General features: G+C 45.2%; 1 protein-coding gene across 7 annotated transcripts in view; it reads right to left on the bottom strand.

Moving 5' to 3' along the window:
• The window catches only part of herc1 (HECT and RLD domain containing E3 ubiquitin protein ligase family member 1), an 82,812-nt gene that overhangs the window by 16,393 nt on the left and 47,149 nt on the right, over nt 1-19,270 (bottom strand). For 2 of the 7 annotated variants that reach the window (XM_049563521.1, XM_049563493.1), the window contains exons 37-58: nt 18,629-19,188; nt 15,566-16,211; nt 14,094-14,364; nt 13,789-13,999; nt 13,508-13,674; nt 12,311-12,427; nt 11,420-11,675; nt 11,082-11,203; nt 10,765-10,991; nt 10,127-10,395; nt 9,989-10,041; nt 9,673-9,873; nt 9,420-9,594; nt 6,908-7,175; nt 5,804-6,017; nt 4,949-5,208; nt 4,733-4,860; nt 3,476-3,612; nt 1,441-1,641; nt 1,189-1,319; nt 888-1,111; nt 111-231 (exon numbers count right to left, since the gene is read on the bottom strand). In XM_049563521.1, the coding sequence (XP_049419478.1) occupies nt 111-231; nt 888-1,111; nt 1,189-1,319; nt 1,441-1,641; nt 3,476-3,612; nt 4,733-4,860; nt 4,949-5,208; nt 5,804-6,017; nt 6,908-7,175; nt 9,420-9,594; nt 9,673-9,873; nt 9,989-10,041; nt 10,127-10,395; nt 10,765-10,991; nt 11,082-11,203; nt 11,420-11,675; nt 12,311-12,427; nt 13,508-13,674; nt 13,789-13,999; nt 14,094-14,364; nt 15,566-16,211; nt 18,629-19,188 (4,959 nt within the window). The remainder of the gene's footprint in view (nt 1-110; nt 232-887; nt 1,112-1,188; nt 1,320-1,440; nt 1,642-3,475; nt 3,613-4,732; nt 4,861-4,948; nt 5,209-5,803; nt 6,018-6,907; nt 7,176-9,419; nt 9,595-9,672; nt 9,874-9,988; nt 10,042-10,126; nt 10,396-10,764; nt 10,992-11,081; nt 11,204-11,419; nt 11,676-12,310; nt 12,428-13,507; nt 13,675-13,788; nt 14,000-14,093; nt 14,365-15,565; nt 16,212-18,628; nt 19,189-19,270) is intronic. The other 5 variants (XM_049563512.1, XM_049563498.1, XM_049563539.1 and 2 more) reach the window with 5 other exon arrangements.

Raw genomic sequence — 19,270 nt, forward strand, 5'->3', positions numbered from 1 at the left:
AAATAAACAGTAAAAATGCTGTTTATGTGACCTTGTTTACCTTCTAACATCAATATGACAAAAGCAAAAATAACATCTCATGTCATTCTTCATGAACGCACGTTACGCACCATGAATTTGGGTTTTGTTTCATTCTCCCACCATCCCTCCGACTCAGACGAAGAGGATTCTGGGAAGTTAGAAATGTCCTGAGGAACAGTCCAGACGGTGACCAGACCGTTCTGACAGCATCTGAAACAAAATACAGCAACACGTGAAAACTTTCCCTGAGAAATACTTGTCTTTGTAAATACTAGACACGTAATATCTTTTTAGTTTAAAGTCTATTTATTTGTTTGCGTTTGCTTGTTTTTATTGTCTTCACATTTAATTTAAATGTTTTTTTAATGTCTAAATGCCAAAACACACTGGCGGCAAACGCCATGAGTCAAAAAATACACCCCTATTATTTTCAATGTGTAAACCCCACACCAGCGGCAGCTAGACATGTCTTAGCGCTCCTGGATGCGCTGCCCCCGCGGCACTTTATGTGACTGTCCGACTTCTAGCCACTGGAACTGTCCCCATGCTAATGCTAACTCTGCTCTCTGTACTGACATATTAGTGATGTACCTCATACAGCTGTATGTTTTAGTCTGAGATATTAGGGAAGTACACAGACAGCGACCTCTTCAGTAGAGGACTGTTAAAACCCCTCTCTAGTGACAAAGTCTGCACACATACAAGTCAGTCTAGTCGAGGTCAGAGATTTTAGGGGACATATATGAGTGGGGGGGTGACTTTAAATGATGGTGTCAGCATGTGTGGAGGAGAAGAGAACATCACTCAGAAACTCTCTAATAAAAGCAGAAAGTAATCAAACTTCTTGGTATTTGAGGGCGACCTACATGGCCAACATGCTGAGGGCCTTCGGGCCGCGTCCCAGCAGGCTGCACCAGGCCACGCTGTTCACCGGGGAGGGATGTCTCAGACTCTGCAGGCAGCGCCAGCTGGAGCCGGAGCCTGAGTCGGAGTGAGGGTCGGGACTGGCCCACAGCTTCACTGTGTCCTCTTTGGCACAAGTCAGCAGGATCTCCCCAGTAGGGCTCCACTTCATACTGGTGATGGACTCCTGTAAAAACATCACGCAGAGAGAGTCAGCTCTGAGGAGACTCTGAGACAGATTAGAAATAAGTAGAAATAAATTACCTTGTGTGCATCAATGACCACGATGGCTCCTTTTTCTAAAGGCTCTTTGGATCCAATCAGCAGCTTGCCATCTGCATAGCCCACAGCAAAAGGCTTGTCTTCACTGTACCAGGCTATGTGCATCACCGCCACTGAGAGAGGAGCATCATTATCAAACATTAGTTAATACTCTTCAGAGTGTTCAGTCACATGTGACCACAGAAACACTCAGCAAAGACGTTCATCACTCATTCACCCACTCCCTCTTCGTACCATCTTTCCTGTAGCAGTGCTCCAGCTCGGTGCGGTGCATCATGGAGGTATCCAGCACCTCAATGAGGCCCAGAGATCCGTCCATACGTCCCACCAGCAGCATGTCTTTGGGTTCCCCGCACCACAAAGACTCTGCTTCCTCTTTAGGCCAAGCCAACGCCGACACCCAGTGAGGCTGCATGTCTAACAGGCCCTTACCGCCTGAGAGGAGGAAGAAGAGGTCGCAGTTAGTGTGGAGTTGTAAACAGAGTCATTTTATTACAGTGAGAATATACGATACTGTTGAAACACAGTCCGTCCAGGAAGTCACAGGCTGTTCATGAGATTGTGGTGGATTCATCACCCTCTTTAAATCATACCATCTTTATGGCGTCTAATCGCCAAAGACTTTTCACATTTTTCATTTTTATGTGCACGTTAATAAGTATTATTTTTAGTATAGTAACATCTCTCTCCTGACTGAAATATCACTTGTTCCAGCGAGAATAAAACTGCACTGTTGTGAGTGTGTGACACTAACATTACCACTAACCTGCACATATAATCTAACTCATGTTGATTCTGTCAGCACGAGTAATACATGTGGATTCAACAGCCTCCATCATCTATTGTTAACGTGTCTTGGACATTCTGTGGCTGTTTTTTGTAGTAGAAAGTGTTTGTGTTCCACCACAAGTCCACATGTGGTGCAAAACAGTTTACCCCCGTTTACATGTAGAACATCGGGGAGTTGCCCTTTAGCAGACATTTTTGTTGATAATCCCAGACTGTCTTTGATTGCAAGACCATTACGACAGCCATCCTTAAACCTTTCTCAGTGTGCACCATAGGACCACTATTTTGGATCCATCACCAAAGACATCGCCACATTTCTTTCACATTGGTCACTTTTGCGTCTGGGACAGGAGGTAGAGCGGGCCGTCCACTAAAAGGAGGATCAGCAGTTTGATCCCCAGCTCCTCCAGTCCACGTTTCGAAGTATCCTGAGTAGCAGGTGGCACCTTGTGTGGTAGCCTCGGCCACCAGTGTGTGAATGTGTGAATGTGACTCGTAATGTAAAAGTGCTTTGAAGAAGATGACTAGAAAGGCGCGATACAAGTGCAGTCCATTTACCATTTAAAGGTTACCAGGCTTTTGCCATCAAGACCCCAAAGCTCTGGAACTCTCTGCCTGAGGAGATCAGGCTAGCCAACGTGTTACACGTTTTTAAATCACTGCTTAAACACATTTTTTGGAGGAAAGTTTCCCCTTTGCTGCCTGATTTGCACTTTTGTGATTTATTTCTTTTTGTTCTACTTTTGCCTCTGTACAAACTGTTTCCCTTAGCTCTTAACATTCTTTTTTTAATCTTGTATTGTTTTGTTGTCTTTTTTATGCACTATGTGAAGCACTCTGTAACCTTGTTTAGATAAGTGCCATACAAATAAATATCATCATTATATTATTTACTTATTCATTTCTGCTAATATATCCCCCTAAATCCCACGCTGGACCTTTAACACAGTGATTATTGAGAGAAAGAGGAAAAACAAACAGCTGACTCCAAACTTTCTAACAGCAGCGTATATTTAGTTTTACACTTTAAAAGCTGCATTAAAATCTGTTGAGAGGTTTATAATGGACTGTGGCTCGAACTAATTGAACAACGACGCCCACAGAGAGACGGTAGTGCTCAGACACAGTCACATTTCAATGTGCTCATGGAGGCTGATATCAATGTGATTGTGGACGTTTGTTCTGGAGGCGACTGAAAGTAGCCGAGGACAGATGGTTCATGCTGCAGGGCGTGTGGTGGGAGGCAGGAAATGATGATTGGACCACATCCAGTGCATCTATTTTTAATGGGAGCTATAAAATCTTAATGTGGTCTCATTCATATTCTGCTGACCTCACACACCACTGATACAGGCAGGGCCATGTTTTATAATGGAACAGTTTTTAGGAACAACTCAAACTGAGCTCATCATTATCACACTGTCTGATAAACTGAAACACAGTAAAGACCCCGTAGGAGCTTAAAGAAATAAATGCTCACCGTTAACTTGCCAGATGTTGACCATTTTCTCCATGGCAGACGCCAGATATTTTCCAGTGACACTCCAGGCCAGAGGAGACAGACAGGGGTCGCTGGGAGATCCCAAACCTGACACACCCTCCTCTGAAGAGCCGTCACTGATGAGAGGACAAAGAAGAAACACAGATGAGAATAAAATCTTAAAGTCGCGTTCATTCATTTATTTGTTTGGTGATGAATCATCTGACATATTGTCACTTTATAAAGCTGTAATCAGGTTGTTAATGTCCTGTTTCACTTTTTGACTGCTGATTACAGACGACCGCCATCTGCTGGTATAGAGGAGCATGTCCTCTAACGCAGGCGCAGAACATGCACGCTTTTTGGCTGTCGGTTTGGTGTGTTCATGTGCAACTTTTTGGCCGAGACGAGGCAAAATGAGGCGACGCAGCAGGGGGCTCTTGTCCCTGTTAGTTCTCTGACGTTGGTTTGGCGTGTATGGGTCTTAACTCCGAGAAATATATGTGACTCTTTAATGAGGAAACGCTCCACTTCACCAGCTAGTTGATAACTTTCTCTGATTGTCTCTTGGTGTTGGGCAGGAAGTGGGTTTATCAGAGCTGTTAGGCTGTGAAACTAAAACAATTAGCTAAAAGATGCTACAATGCTAGAGCTGAGGAGACTGCAGAGTTTGATTATAATTAACTGCAGGTGCCCTGAAACCTTTCATATTACATGTCAGACCTGGTTGCACCAGAAGGTGGCACAGCAAAATTAATCTGCACAACACTTGATTCTGTCACGTGTCAGCGCCAAGGCAGATAGCGTAGCGAATACTTGCACGGCTAGGTAGTAAACTACTGTAGCTGTCAAGCTAACTGCTAACATGCTAGTCTGCTATGTAGCTTTGGTGTTTTCAAGGGTAAGTTTGGATGCATCAAAGTCACACGCTAACACATGAGGAGTTTGGCAACTTTAAAGAGAGCGTAAACTTCAGCTTCAGTTACCTGTCGGAAAGGGCTGTTTGACAGAAAGGTAAAGCTGTGAAAATATTCTAAATATAGCGTATACTTAAACTGATATTCATTTCTTTAGGTGGCTAAAATTCGTTTTGTGTCTCCAAACCTGGGTTGAGCTGACTGACATCTACTGTAGATAACACACTGACTTTAGATTCCTCATACAACCCCACTTTAAAAAATCCGAACTATCACTTTAACATCCTGAGGTGTGTGGATGCAGAATATTGAGACTGTGCTGTGTGTCAGGAAGTCTTACTCCTTATTGAAGATGCAGGTCTGCTGCAGGGTGTACTGGTTCTTGGTTACGTTCCACATCCTGACCGTCCCATCGTTGCCACTCGTAGCCAGCAGGCCTTTCTTACTGCACCACCCACAGGTGATGACCTGAGTGAAACACACTTGATTTAATACCAAACAGTTTCCATCAAACACTTAGAGCTCTGAGGCAGATCCTCTTCCTGTATCGACTCACTCTGCTCTGGTGAGCCTCCAGCTTGATGAAGGAGCACTTCCGCAGGTCCCCTGCCATGTCGGCAAAGGTCTGCGGCCGGCTCTGGTTGTTGTCGCGGTCGTGGGCGGCCAGCGTGCGGACCAGCTGCTGGGCGGCCCACTGACGGTGCTGTGAGGACAGCCTGGAGGACAGGCAACAGGCCGCCAGAGCGTTGGCCAGCTCCAGAGGCCCTACAGCGGAGGGATTATGGGAAGGATGGGCATACAAATGCGCAATTAGACCTGCTCGACACGGAACAAAAGGTGACAAGATTTCCTGGTGAGTGAGAGAAGGAGCAACAATGAAAGTGACAAACATGAAAACACAGGAGGCACAGAGAAGTGACCGCACTGAACAGAGACACAAACTGGAACACACATGAGCCGTGTGTGTGTGTGTTTGCATGTGTGTGTGACGGCTTCACAGACATCACTGATGAATTATTACTACATGAATTACACAAATACACAAATACTAATTATGAGATGATCAAAACTATCTAATAAAACACTGAAACACTCAAATTAAAAGGAAAAACTTTTGGAGCCACAAAAAAAAATGACTTGACACATCTTAAAAGATAAAAGTACGTGATGTGGCTTCATTAATCACGGCAGTGTCATGTTCAATATGTTTGATCACTCAACATATGAGTTATTGGAAAATATGAAAGGAAAACAAAGCAGCAAATCAACTTACACAAACAGTATCTGATATTTAACCATCACACAAACTATCGATTTGAAATGATTGATTGTGAGAATAAACACACAGACACAGTGACAGATTTGATCACCAGGTTATTTCTATCTCTTGCTCCTCTACATGTCCACAAACCTCTTTTCTCCATATCAGCCTTGTCATATGCAGGTCTGAGTCTGGCTCCTTTATCTGCCAGCAGCGCCACCAGAGCCTGCGTGACCACAAAGTTTGGAGACGTGACGAGCTTGTTCTCCTCGGCCACGCCACGCAGGAAGCTGGGCAGGAACTTCCTCTGGATGGGGTCGTCCACAGTGGTCAGATTCATACCAGTAGCTGCGGAGATCAGGTTCTGGAGAGGAATAGTTATTGCATTATACAGAGAGAATCTATAAAGCTGCAGTTTTTAAACAGATAACTGGGAGCCAATCAGGAAACAGTGAGGACGAAAGAAACAAGACATTTAAACATGAAGGTCTGTCAGCCTTGACTAAAACCAGACTTTAAAACACACTGAAATGGTCCTGCAGTGAATTTGTCACAGTGGGACTAACACACCCAGATCATGTGACTCCTGCATGTATACAGTCAATCAGACCCAAACTGGCCGAGGCGCTCTGAGCATGCTCCACAGTTTCCGCCCCGGGCTTTGACCCGGAAGTCCAATAGCATTAAATGTGTAAGAGAAGAAGAAGCCGGTAACAACATGGAGAAATCTACATCCAGAGCCGTGACTTTTTGGACGGACCAAATGTACAGAGCTGTAAAGTTGTCCACCATGGTAGCAGTTAGCTGCTAGCTAACCGTAGCTAACTTGTTTGTCCATTGTTTGGTCTGTGACATAATAGGTCAACAGGAAAAAGGTCCAATACTAACAAGCTGAAAGGGGGCATATCTCCACCTATCGTAGAGGAGTCGCACATACTTGGCTCAATAAATGGATTTCCCTGTTGTGCTTGTATACTGGGACAAGGACAGTAGGCCAGTTAGATGTCCTCGTCCAGCTGGGACTGGAGCTCCACTTCACTGTGACTGGAGACGTACTGACTGACCATGTAATTCATCCCTTATCTCTATCTCCTCATTTACTCTCATATCTCCACTGTCTTCTATCTAAATAAAGGCAAAATGTCTGACTTCATTGCACCCTGATCTGTTTAAAATCAGTAAAACCTGTAAAATCATCTCAGTGAAGCGATGACATGAGTTAAGAGAACCAGGCTGATGAGTAACGTTGTGTACCTGAGTGCAGAGCTGCACCAGCAGCTTGGCGGCGTTGGGACTGTTGGAGGCCAAGCAGCCCACAGCTGTGCTGAGGTAAGCCAAACAGGAGATGGGTTTGCTGGCCTTGGCGGCCCCACGGGGCCTCTCAGCGTGGCTGGAGCCGGATGTGGGACTAGTGGAGAGACCGGCTCGGCCTGCTGCCGCCAGGCACATCAGCCTGACCAGAGTCCTGATGTCGGTTAAACCCAGAGACTCCAGACCTGCTGCAAGGCTGCAGCTCGAGCCGCTGTGAGAGAGGGAGGAGAGATGTCATGTAAAATCAGGCATCAGAGACCTGCTTCCATCTACCTGTTAGGTGTATTTTAGGAAGACTTTTAAAATATTAAAATTATGGCTTAAATGGCTTTTTTTTTTTTTTTTTTATCACAGGCGTTATAATGAATAAAATATTTTGTGACTATATCAGCCTTGTATTTTATTAATGTGGTTTATTTCACAATATGCAGTTTTTAGTGATTAGCTGTAAAGGCTGAACAGGTTTTCATTAATGAAGAACAGATGCTCAAAAAATTTAGTGAAATATACTGCACATCTGAGCAATTCATTTTGTCTGAGACATCGTCCCCAAATTAATTATCTTTATGCCAATTTGTTGAATGTAAACCACTTTTTTTTTTAATAATTATGGCATCTTTCAAAAATATTCTGATGACATATATTGTTTAAAGAAGAGTCTTTCATTTGATGCTCTACCACCAGGGGGCACCACAGTCATGAATTTTCAAGTCCTACAAATAGTGGGCCTCATTCATGAAAAGTGAGTAAATCTGTGTGTAGATTTGCACATAAAAGCCTGCTCTACTAAAAACCTACTCCGGATTCAGGAACGCCGTGGGAAACTCAGATTTGATCGTAAACACGTGTGTATGATCATGAATGCCAATCCATCATAAAGTGACAGCGCGCCCCCGGTAATCAGCAATTAGCATAAATCCCCGCTCATGAATAGCCAATGACCACCATATAAGGAGGTGTAGGTGCATCCAGTCGACCTGTCAGTCATGGCGCAAACAAAGAAAGACAGTGAAAGAAAAAATAATTTTTCCGAAGCGGAGATCGAAATAATTTTGGGTGAAGTGGACTTTTTTTATCTTCTTCAGTTAGTAGTGGTGTGACAGGGACAGACAAAGCAAAGGCCTGGAGGGAGGTAACAGATGCTGTTAATATTGTCTCCGTGGCACAAAGAACCATGTCAGAGGTGAAGCGTAAATGGTTTGATATGAAACTGGAGGCAAAGAAACGCATAAGCACACACACAAAAAAACACAGCAGCCACAGGAGGAGGAGGCTCACAGTCACAACTATCTGCTGACAAGCGCATCACTGGCATAATTGGGGAGACCTCTCTGTCAGGAATTATTCCTGACGGAGACAGCGACATGCCTCCACTGGAGTCAACATCAAACCCAGACTGTAATGTGTTATAGCCTAATACATTCTGAAAACCATCACTGATAGCGTAGTGGTCACCAAACAAACAGAAGATTCATTTGTGCGGTTTTGAATGAAGTGGGAACGGGAAACCAGAGATGTTTTGTGCGTAATGGATAAACTCTAAATCAGTGATGGCTGTCGGAATGTAGAGCTATTTAACATTTACGGATAACATATAGCCTACAGCAGTTTGTATGCAGCGTTTTCAAATTATTTGAATCTTAATAGCCTAAAGCTCTGCTTTATACAACGTAAATTAAACATTTTTCAAATCAGATTTATTCATTCAAATGATCAAAAAGCCACAAAAAAACAAAACAAAACAAAAACAAAACACGTGTTGTCTCAATAACTCTTTCAGCTGCTCCTGCTGCTCCTGCTGAACCCAGGCACTGAGGCTGAAGAGGCCGTGATCCAGCTGTCCTTACGGATATTTTTATTATCATCATTCAACATGTAGAAAGAACGTGTAATCTATTGAGTTGATTTACATAGATAATTCACAATCATGAACCTCATCTGGATCTTACACCTGCTAATTACCAACTAATTTAACTAAATGTGTTATATTTTTAATATTTTGTCATGTTTAGATTACGTGTTTCAAAGGCATCTGTGTATTGTGTACATAACAGAGCGCAATACGAATTAAAATTGTAATTTCCAATAGTGACAAGCAATATTTATGTGCTTTACTACATTTACACAAGCACTACCGGTGGTCAGGAGCAGGAGTAGATTTTGTTAGTAGCTACGAAAAGATCGGAGCTACTAAAATATTGATGAATGTGGACGTGCACGTAAATTTCCGTCTGCGAACAGTTTACACACAAATTCCTTCTGCTCACGTTTCATGAATGAGACCCTGTGGCTTTAATGTACGAACAGCTAAACAGACAACTTATTTGTTTAGTCAATATTTTGACTGAAGTCTGTGGAAATACAGAAAGTTTTGACCCGTGAAGATCTGATTTCAGAATAGAGCTGGACACAGACACCCAGACGCACAGACTGACAGACGGAGTGTGCAGCCTACCTGACAGACAGCAGGGACAGCGCTCTCATCACCATGGTCCTGGCCAGCAGCACCTGGGCCGCGGCCGTCACCCTCCTCAGAGCCATCACTCGGTCGTGGGGGTTCTGGAGGGCCGCTGCCTGCTCGCCGAGGGTCACTCTGCCTGATGAACTCTTATCCACCGAGGTCTGACAGCCTGAACACAAACACACACAGTTATTTTAACATCAATGCATTAGATATGTCTCCAGGAGTACTGAGATCTCCTCCTCACCGATCTGCAGCAGGGTCTCCTCCATGCTGTTGGTGGCTGTCACCATGGCAACAGACGCTCCCAGCGGATCACTGTCGGGGAACTGGACAGCCTCGGGGACGATCCTGCGCTCACTGAGACCCAACGGGCCGGCCAACAGTTCAAACTCCTCTTCACCCGTCAGCTTCTCATCTTCGTCAACGTCCAGCATGTCCCAGTCCTCTGCAGAGGGACGGACACACACACAACCAGTTAAACATCAAAGACAAACACACACTTCTGTGTGAGACACATTAAACACATCACATCATGTTGAAATGTTCACGACACAGCTCACCTTCATAGACACTGTCCTGCTTCCCCAGGAGGTCGGGAGCCTGCCCCTTATACCTGAACAACATGTCACAGAGTCACGTCAGCGTTTATCAGTTTAACTTCCTGTTATGTTCCCCTGATCATTCTCAGGTGTGCTCACCTCTCCACGATGGGGACTTTGGCTTTGCTTTTGATGGCCAGGTACTTCTCTCTGCAGCCGCCACACAGCAGGTAGTAAGGGTTTCCGCTCCCACACTCGCCTCCAAACCAGCCGTCCACGTAGGAGCCGTTGCTGCGGTAGCCTTGGCGGTTGGCGCTGCGGCCGCAGCCCGGGTGACTCTTCTTCATGTGTTGATTGAAGTTGGCCACGTTGGCCTCGCACAACTCGCACACCACCACTTCGTCTCGATCGTCTGTCTCACACACGTGCTGCGAGGTGTGGTGCAATCACAGAGGAACACACACACATATTCACATACATGAAGACAAACACGACACACACACGAGACAAAGTTGTTTAGACACAGTTCAGCACCCGTGCAAAGTGACGTGTTAGAAACATGAATCAACTGTAGCTCTGCATTAATGAGTTCAAAGCATCAGCCAGTTATAACACTTGTGCTATTGTTCAGAGTTAAGTCTTTCATTCCATGCCAGTTAGATCAGTGAGTTAGTGTTTTATAAAGCAGCAGTTCAGCGTGCAGATACAGAATGAATAAACTGTGAGAGTGATGCAGGGCAGGTAAAGAGCAGAATGAAGATGGCAGCCCTCTGAACGTAGCATAAAGTCACACACACCCATGTTGGCCAGTCCAGTACCTCCGGGATCCACATTCCCAGAATGTCGGTGTCGCTGGCGAGGTCCTGGCCGAACATGGCCTCCATGGTCTCCTCGTCCAGGTCCATCTCCAGCTCTTCATCCAGGTTGAAGTCGTAAAGAGCGCCGGGGTCCTGCTGCTGTTGGAGCGATGAGACCTCCCGTCGTGATTGGCTGTGGTGCGCCTGCACCGAGCGGTACAGTCCAGCTGAGACGGAGAGGAAGGTTCAAGTAAACTGAGGCAGTGGGAGATGGACACAGTGTGAAGATTAAATATATATGTGTAGAATATTCTTACCAGCGCGGGCCAACAGTGTGCGAGCTGCCAGGTCAAAGCGGTGTTTCCTGCCGGCAGCAGAGCGGCCTCTGAGCGGACCGCCGCTGGAGGCTGATGCACTGTCCTGCTCCAGACCCTCAGGACTACAGAGAACACAAAGTTGTACTGTTGTTCTGTCTCTCTGTCTACAGATTAATCTTTTAGGCACATAAACAAATGACATCATGGAATTAGTTTCTACGACTTTATAACTGCTCTTTATGACGGTGAACTGCTTGTTAACTTATTCATGTTGTCAGTTTTGGATCTGTGGAGACCTCTAATATGAAAACTCATTCCTGTGAGAACTCTCTCTGTACCTCTCACTGAAGCCCTCCTCCATTTCCGAAGCGTCTGCACTGGCGATGTCTCCGGGAGAGCACAGGTACGGGCTCCTGTCCAGAGATTTGCCTCCAGCTGAGGCCATCGCGCCCGGACAGGACGAATCCGACCCGTCACCGCCAACACCGCTGCCTCTGGTGTGAGGCTCGTCATGTTCGTCCTCTGTGCCTGGATGCTCTATCATCCACATGGCCAGCACCGTGATGTTCTGAGCATCTGCTTCTCCTCGAGCACCTGAGATAACAGGAACACAGACCGGACCCCTCAATACACCTCACGATTAAAGTCACACCTCACGGTCAAAGTCACACCACGACATTCAGAGTCAAACCCATAAAAATGTTTTTTATATGACCTGCTGCTTATTAGATCAGCGTTCAAACTACAACTACTGATTTCAAAATAAGTGCCACACTTGTGTAAAACCCTCTGATTCATGCATTTTCTTTGCTTTGTGAATTCATTTTCATGACTTGCCATTAATACACAAAAATAATTTAATTACACTATAACATTAATTCACTTAAACATAATTTAGTAGACTGAAAACGTATAACTGTTCCAGCTTTGTTGGTTTTCTGTTTTATATCATTGTAAAGTTACAATTTTTGGATTTGAAATGATGTGACGAGCATTCATTCTATTTTCTGACATTTTAAAAACAATCAGTTATATAAAATAATAATCAATAGATAAATTGATGATGACAGTATCATTAGCTGTAGCTCTAGTAGTCACGGCTCCTTCCCGCACACTCTAGTGATGTAGAGGTCGAAATTTGTTATCTGCTGAACGTTAGTTTGTCAGAATAAGAATACAAAATGAAATAAAGAAACAAACGGGCAACGAGGAGCCTGAGTGAGACTGACCGGTGGCTTCCAGAGCTTTGGTGATCTGGCGCAGAGAGAAGCCCATCTCCAGCAGAGGCACAGCGATGGCGGGAGGAGGAGGAGATGTTGACAGCCTGCTGCTGGGGTCCGACAGAGCTGCATCAAATAACAACACCACAGTGAGCGAAATTATTCTGAAATATGTAAGGTTAGAACATCGCACTTTGTGTGTGTGGTTGACACAACGTTATAATCTGGTGAGTTTTTCTTTTATGATCTGAACTCAGTTGTTCTGCACGGAAAACTTTTTTGTTTATGCTGCAAAATAAATTCTTCTTTTGTTTGTATTTATGTCACTGTTTTCCTTTGCTTTTGATTCTTGAGCTGCTGTAACGAGTGAATTTCCGCGGTGTGGGATCAATAAAGCTCATCTTATCTTATCTAATAACTAAAAGGTGTCTTGAAAAGTTTTCTTTAAATCAAATAAAAGTTACATTTACAGTCACTGTGTAGCCTTGACTTCTATAAAACCTGCTGAATGCATCTTGTTTGTCGTAAAACACTTGTAAATCCTATTTTTCTAAAGGCATGAAACCTGCATTGTTTACATCCATATTTATGAGCTTGCAGTTTTCTTCTTCCTGCCTTTTCTGGTGCATTGCTGCACGTCTTGCCACATTAGCGCCACCTGTAGATCAGTGGAGTGCTGCAGCGCCACTGGCAGGATTGTGGATCGTGTCACACAGGGGAAAAACAAAATAAGGAGCTGCTCAGAGAAGAACAGCTTTAAAGTGCTACGAGACATGTGTCAGGATGTATTGATTCAGCTCGGCAGGTGACACTGATTGATTGATCTGGTTGTAGATCTGCTTTGCGGTGATTGATCAGAGAAGCACGTTTAAAGGTCAGGACAGAAGACAACCTCCAGAGTCTTTACAAGTGGGAGAACTCAAGGCTGACAGCTCCGTCAATCTGGAGGGCATGTGTGAGGAAAAAGTCACTGTTGTGCTGACGATCGGAAGTTAGGACGGAGTTTGAGTTCATTTAATTTATTCCTGAGGGAAATCCTGTGTTGTCATGAAGGCCATCAGTCTTTTATTGGTTTATATGAACTCAAAAACACAGTGAACAAACTAAAAACTATGCTGTTTTCTTTGGCTTATATTTATGACACACTGTTTTAGCTTTTCACCAGCACAACAGATATCTACATGCATGGCAGTCTGGTGTACTTACAGGTACCTGTCCTGTTCTGTGGTCTGGAGGGCTGCGAGTCAGGGGAGGTGAGACTCTGCCGGCGGCCGACCTCATCAGAGGGAGACGTTGGCAGAGAGGACACAGGAGGAGTCTGAGCTCGACGGGTTGGAACGAGGGTGGTGGTTGGGTAGCTCGAGAACATTTGCCTGTGACATCACACAGAAGTATTAAAATAATCATCTCAAGTTAATCAAACATGAGAGACATGGCTGATGATTAACACTCGCTGGCTGACAATATGTGCAGCCATCTGGTCTGACCTGAGGAGGCTGAGAGGCATGACCCCCGGAGACTCCGAGGCAGGGACGGTCTCTGTGTCTGTGACGGGTGTTGTAGCAGTGGTGGTGTCCTCCAGCGAGGAGCTCATGAAGGAGGTGGTGCTGGAGGCAGAGGGGCTGGTGGTGACTGGGGTCTGTGCCAACTGCTCACCCTCTGTACCTTCCCCCTCACCTTCCGGTTCACTCCTCACTCCTGCGGGAGACGAAACGACAGACGAAGATGTAAAAATGAACTCTCAGAAAACAAATAAACAAAGTCAGTATATCAACCCTCCACACAGTCTCACCGGGCTTAGCCTTTCCCCCGCTGGGCTCCTCCATCAGCCCGTTCACAACGAGCTTGTAGATCATGGCCTGCGCCCTCTCCAGGTCCGCCAGGCCCAGAGCTCGCTTGATGGGGGAGCGCATCACTGCCCGCTTCACCATATGGCGCATGAGGAACTGCAGAGCCGCACGCATCTCCACTTCCTCCTGGCACACCGGCGAGGTGGCAGCTGTGCTTCCGCTGGTGCTGGCATTCAGATCAGCGTTGTGCCCGCTGGGTGCTTCTGGTAACACCTTGATGTCAGGAGAGAGAACAGGTTGGCATCAATCTGACCTGGATCTGTGTCAGCTGTCTCTCTGCGCAGATTCTGTTTGCTTCATATTTAATTGCTCTAATTATTCCATTTATATAAAATATATAGAAACAGGAGAGGAAGGTAACAGTAAAGAAATAGTTTAAGTTGTTTTTTTGCTTTGCAGAAATTTGCTTTCTTGCTGAGAGTTAAATGAGATGATCGATATGACTGACCCATCTGTCCATTAATTATTAATTAATTATAAAACTCCTCAGAGCACTACTCCAGCACAGCACAAATTAGATTTAATAATGATAGTGAGCAGTAGTGAGACAGCAGAGGAGCTGAGTCCCAAATCATGGGGCAACTTCTGCAGTGTGGAATCAGTGGTGTCGTTTGGCCTCGGCGTCCTCAGTGTTTTACGAACAGACTTTTCAGATCCATTTAGCGATGTGCAGTTCAGAGTGAACTTGAGAGAAAAATTATAGCTAGGTCTACAGATCTTTAGTGATTTTATCCTTCTTTTGAGGGTATTTCTTTCCAATCACCATGGCTTTTTCCGGCGATGGATAATGCTACTGACGATTGTCACCATATTTGCTTTCTAACGACTCCCTAACTGTTCTTCACTGCCTTGATCTCCTCATGCTCATGTGTTACTGTCAGAAACAGTTCCACCTCGTTCCACCTCAATCTACCTCGTTCCACCTCAATCTAAGCAAAGAAATCTCTGGTCTTACTTTTCGCCATCAAGTAGACAATCTGTGTCCTGTTCGGCATGTGCATGTCTGGTGTATGTGACTGGTCATGCTTTATGCATTTTCAGGCGCGTTACTATGGACAAAGATTATTTATGAAATGATGCTAAAACGCTGTTGTGTATGAAGATGTGATTGTTTTGATTGGAAGCACTGTTTTAAAATTAAAACATATTTGTGTGGATGGTGCTTGCGGCACTTTGCATTGGCTTCACGCTTCAGGCCTGGAGGCTAAGTCCAGTTCTTTTATACAGACTGTGGTGCTGAGTTATGCTAACCAACTGTTAGCTCCAACTTCATATTTAACAGACAGATAAGAGAGCTGTAATCAATGCTATCATCAAACCCTCAGTAAGAAAGCAAATAAACATATTTCCCAAAATGTTAAATAATTGCCTGTAAGAAGAACACATGAGAGATTAAACTGTACTGCTGCAGTACCTTTGGTATGAGCAGCAGCTCAGCATACTTGCTGCAGCTGAGCAGGGCGCTGAGGGTCTTCATGGCTCCCAGGTAGAGATATGACAGCTGCACAGCGTGGATCTCAGACTGCGTGGCGATGCAGGAAGGAGACGGCTCATGACTGCGGGAGCCGTGCTCATGACCTTTCTTCCTGTTCCCCTCAGCAGGAGTGTGAGGAGCTGTGGTGAAAAGGGTCTCGTTCCCGCCTGCCCCTCCACTAACCACAGAGGAGATCTCACTTTCTGACTTTGAGTTTGGAGCCACGTGTGCTTTCACCTCGTCCAGGCTGTGGGACACACGCAGGTCAGAGGTCGTGGTGTTTGGAGCTGCTCCTGATGAGGCTCCAGTGTTCTCCTTTTGTTCATTACGGCTGTGCCCCTCGCTCTCTGCCTTCTCTTCATTACTGGTTGGTTCGTGCCCGGTCGAGGCTGCGTTGCGATGCTTCTTTTCATGGCGGCGTGCGCTGAGCTTGGCGGCGGTTTCCTCGTGGATGCTGGTGAGGTAGGTGAGGTCCAACAGCAGCGAGGCGGTGAGGCCGCGGAAACGCGCCACGTCGAAGGGCAGCGGCTCGCAGGGATCCAGGTTGTATAGTGGAGTGTCACTAGGCGACCAGAAAGTTGGGAAGCTTTAATAGAAGGGAGTGGAGAGTGAAAGGAGACAAGGGAAGGAAACACAAAGTGAGGGAAAGGGCAGGAGAGAAAGAGCACAGCATGCAAGACAAATAAAAAGATGGAATGTGCTGGGTATGAAACAAAAACATGCCGCATGATGATTGATTGGGTCATGCAGAAGAGTCATGGATTAATGACGCAAAGGACAAGTCAGTGACATGAAGACAAAATGAGAGTGAGGGAAGATGAAAGGGTGAAAAAGTAATGAAGAGGCTAACGCAGAGTGTCAGAGGAGTGTGAACACAGGCAGTGAACAAACATTCAGCTTCATCTGTGTTACAAAATACAGTTTATCAGCCATGTGGTCATCCTGCTGATGACCGAGCGCCACAGCACACGTCACATAAATAACCAGAACAGAACGTCATGCACAACACTGCTGTTGGACCAGCAATAATCTGATCTGCCCCGACAGGAATTCAAAGGGTTTTTCCCCCAATAAAGTATCATTCACAATGTACACAAAGTACAAGAAGGTAACTCAGAACGTTTTTTACCCAACAGCAGTGAGAGCCAAAATCTTTACATGGCTGATGTTGTTAAAATCAAAATAAATGTAAAGTGGTAACTAGTCCTGTCACCATAACTACTCTCACTGAGCGATATATCGTCCCAGAGAGAACAGTAATAAGTTACATTAATGTCATTTTGTGACCACTGATATAACAATAATATAATAGTGTAATAATGTCAGTACAGACACTGGAATTAGAATATGAGAAAAATATATGACATATTTTTTAAAAAAAAGTGATTAACACTTGTTAATTTATCCAAGAAAGTATATACAAATTTATAGTAGATTTGTAGGAGTAGCCCAAAATTACTCAGTTTGAGACTTAATGATCTACAACTACAGCCCCGCGTAATTGTAAGCTGACAGCTCCGTCAATCTGGTTGTACACCTCCACGCACCAGTCAAGTTACACTGAGTTCGCGTCCATGTCATATGTCACATCCTTCCACCGGCAGCACAGAAGATCTATACAATCAGCACAGTTTCAAGATTAGAGTCACCAATTCAGTATCTGACCAAATGTCTCCCCTTCTGTTCCTGAGATATGACGTTAAAACATGATGATGTCACAGTCAAGCTGACCTTTGACCTTTTGACCTTCATTATTTTACACTGTTAGATATTTGTGTGAAATTCCATCATAATTAGCGTATGCATTCTCAAGTTTTGGCCAAAAAAAAAGTTTTGTGAGGTCACTGTGACCTTTGACCAACAAACTTTAGTCAATTCATTTTTGAGTCCAAGTGGGTGTTTGTGCCAAATTTGAAGAAATTCTCTCAGTGTGTGTATTCTCTCAGATATCGCATTCACAAGAACAAGTCAGATGGAAGGTCACAGCAACCTTGAACTCTGACCACCAAAGTCAAATACATTCATCATTAAGCCCAAGTGAATGTTTGTGCCAAATTTTTAAAAAATCCCTGGCGTTCTTGAGATATCGATGGACGAACCTATGAACTGAAGACCCAAAAACAATATACCTTCACGCCAGCGATAGCCGTGGATTCCAATCACTTTATTGTTGAGTCCAAGCAGGTGTTTTTGAGATACTGCATTCACAAGAATATGATGGAACAGGTCACTGTGACCTTTGACCAACAAATTATAATCTGTTTAATCCTGAGGTCATGTGGACGTTTGTGTCATATTTGAGGTAACTCCCTCAAGGACTTCTTGAGATAATGCGCTCACGAGAATGACATGGATGCAAGGTCATAGTGACCTTTGACGTTCAAAACCTAATCGCTTCATCATTGAGTCCCAGTAGATGTTTGCCCCAAATTTGAAAAAAATCCCCCAAGGTGTTCTTGATATATTGTGTCCTGTCGAACAAAAGAATGAATGGACGAACAACCCAAATACAAAATACCACCGTCCACAGCTTTCGCCGATGTGGAGGCATAAAAATTTGGCCAACAAAAGCAAAAACAACTGTTGCCTCTTGTGACATGTAGAAAACCACAGTTTGCTCCAGTCAATGTGCTGTAGTTGGCTCCCAAGGACGGATGGCCTGGGAGCCGGGCGGTTTGCTGGTGGATTTACGGAGCGCCCAAGTCTTAAAATGGTCGTCAAAACCCTGCTGGTTATTCTGGCATCATGTTGGCTAATTTTTTTTTGGTGACAGTCTTGTGAACAAACGTGCATGTAAACACATCTGGCAACATCGAGGTCAGCAAAATGACCGAGCTCATGTCATAGTTAAGTTAATAAGGTAATTATCGTGACAGGCCTACCGGTAACTAGATAATAATTTGATAAACATATAAAAAAGAGCAATAATTAACAAACAGAACGACATACAGACAAAGAAAAATGTTAAATAAAGGTGTCACAGCAAAATGTTTCCCCCGGTACCTGATGGTGATCTCAGCCTCGTCCCACTGCACCTTCGCTGAGGTGCTGCCTTCCTTCACCACGCCCAGCAGAGTAGCGTGCCTCCCCGTCTGCTTGTGCACACATCGCCCACCTACACGTAGGCCCGCATCTGCCCCTCCTATCACCGCCAGGACCGGCCACACCTCCGTGCAAAGCGTCCTCAGGTGGTGCTCCGACAGCTCCCCCAGGCCGTGCTGCCGTCCGTGGCGTCCCCTCTCCTCCTCCGTCCTGGTGGGTGTTTCTTGGCTTTCTCTCTGGGCGTCGTGCTCCTCACGGCTCTGCACAGAGCGACTCTTCTTCAGCCGCTGACCCCCACCGCCACCTGAGGCACTGGCGGACTCTCTGAAGCAAGGTTTGATCTTGTGGAGGCGCTCGATCATGGTCTTGTTGATGCGATGCGTCCAGTGGTCGGTGCGATGTAAGATGCGGATCAGCTGTGTGGTGGCCTCGGCCAAGACGGTGGCCATGGGGCTGCAGACTGGGTCACCAGGTAAGAGGTCTCGAGGCGTCCCCCTCATCTGCATGTCACAGATCTTCACCTGGACAAAATAAGCAGAATATATAAATACAACACTGTGTTTCCACAGATACAGTAAATACACAGAGAGACACTGTTAAAGC

The sequence above is a fragment of the Epinephelus fuscoguttatus genome, linkage group LG2, assembly GCF_011397635.1.
Source record: "Epinephelus fuscoguttatus linkage group LG2, E.fuscoguttatus.final_Chr_v1".
NCBI classification, from domain to species: Eukaryota; Metazoa; Chordata; class Actinopteri; order Perciformes; family Serranidae; genus Epinephelus; species Epinephelus fuscoguttatus.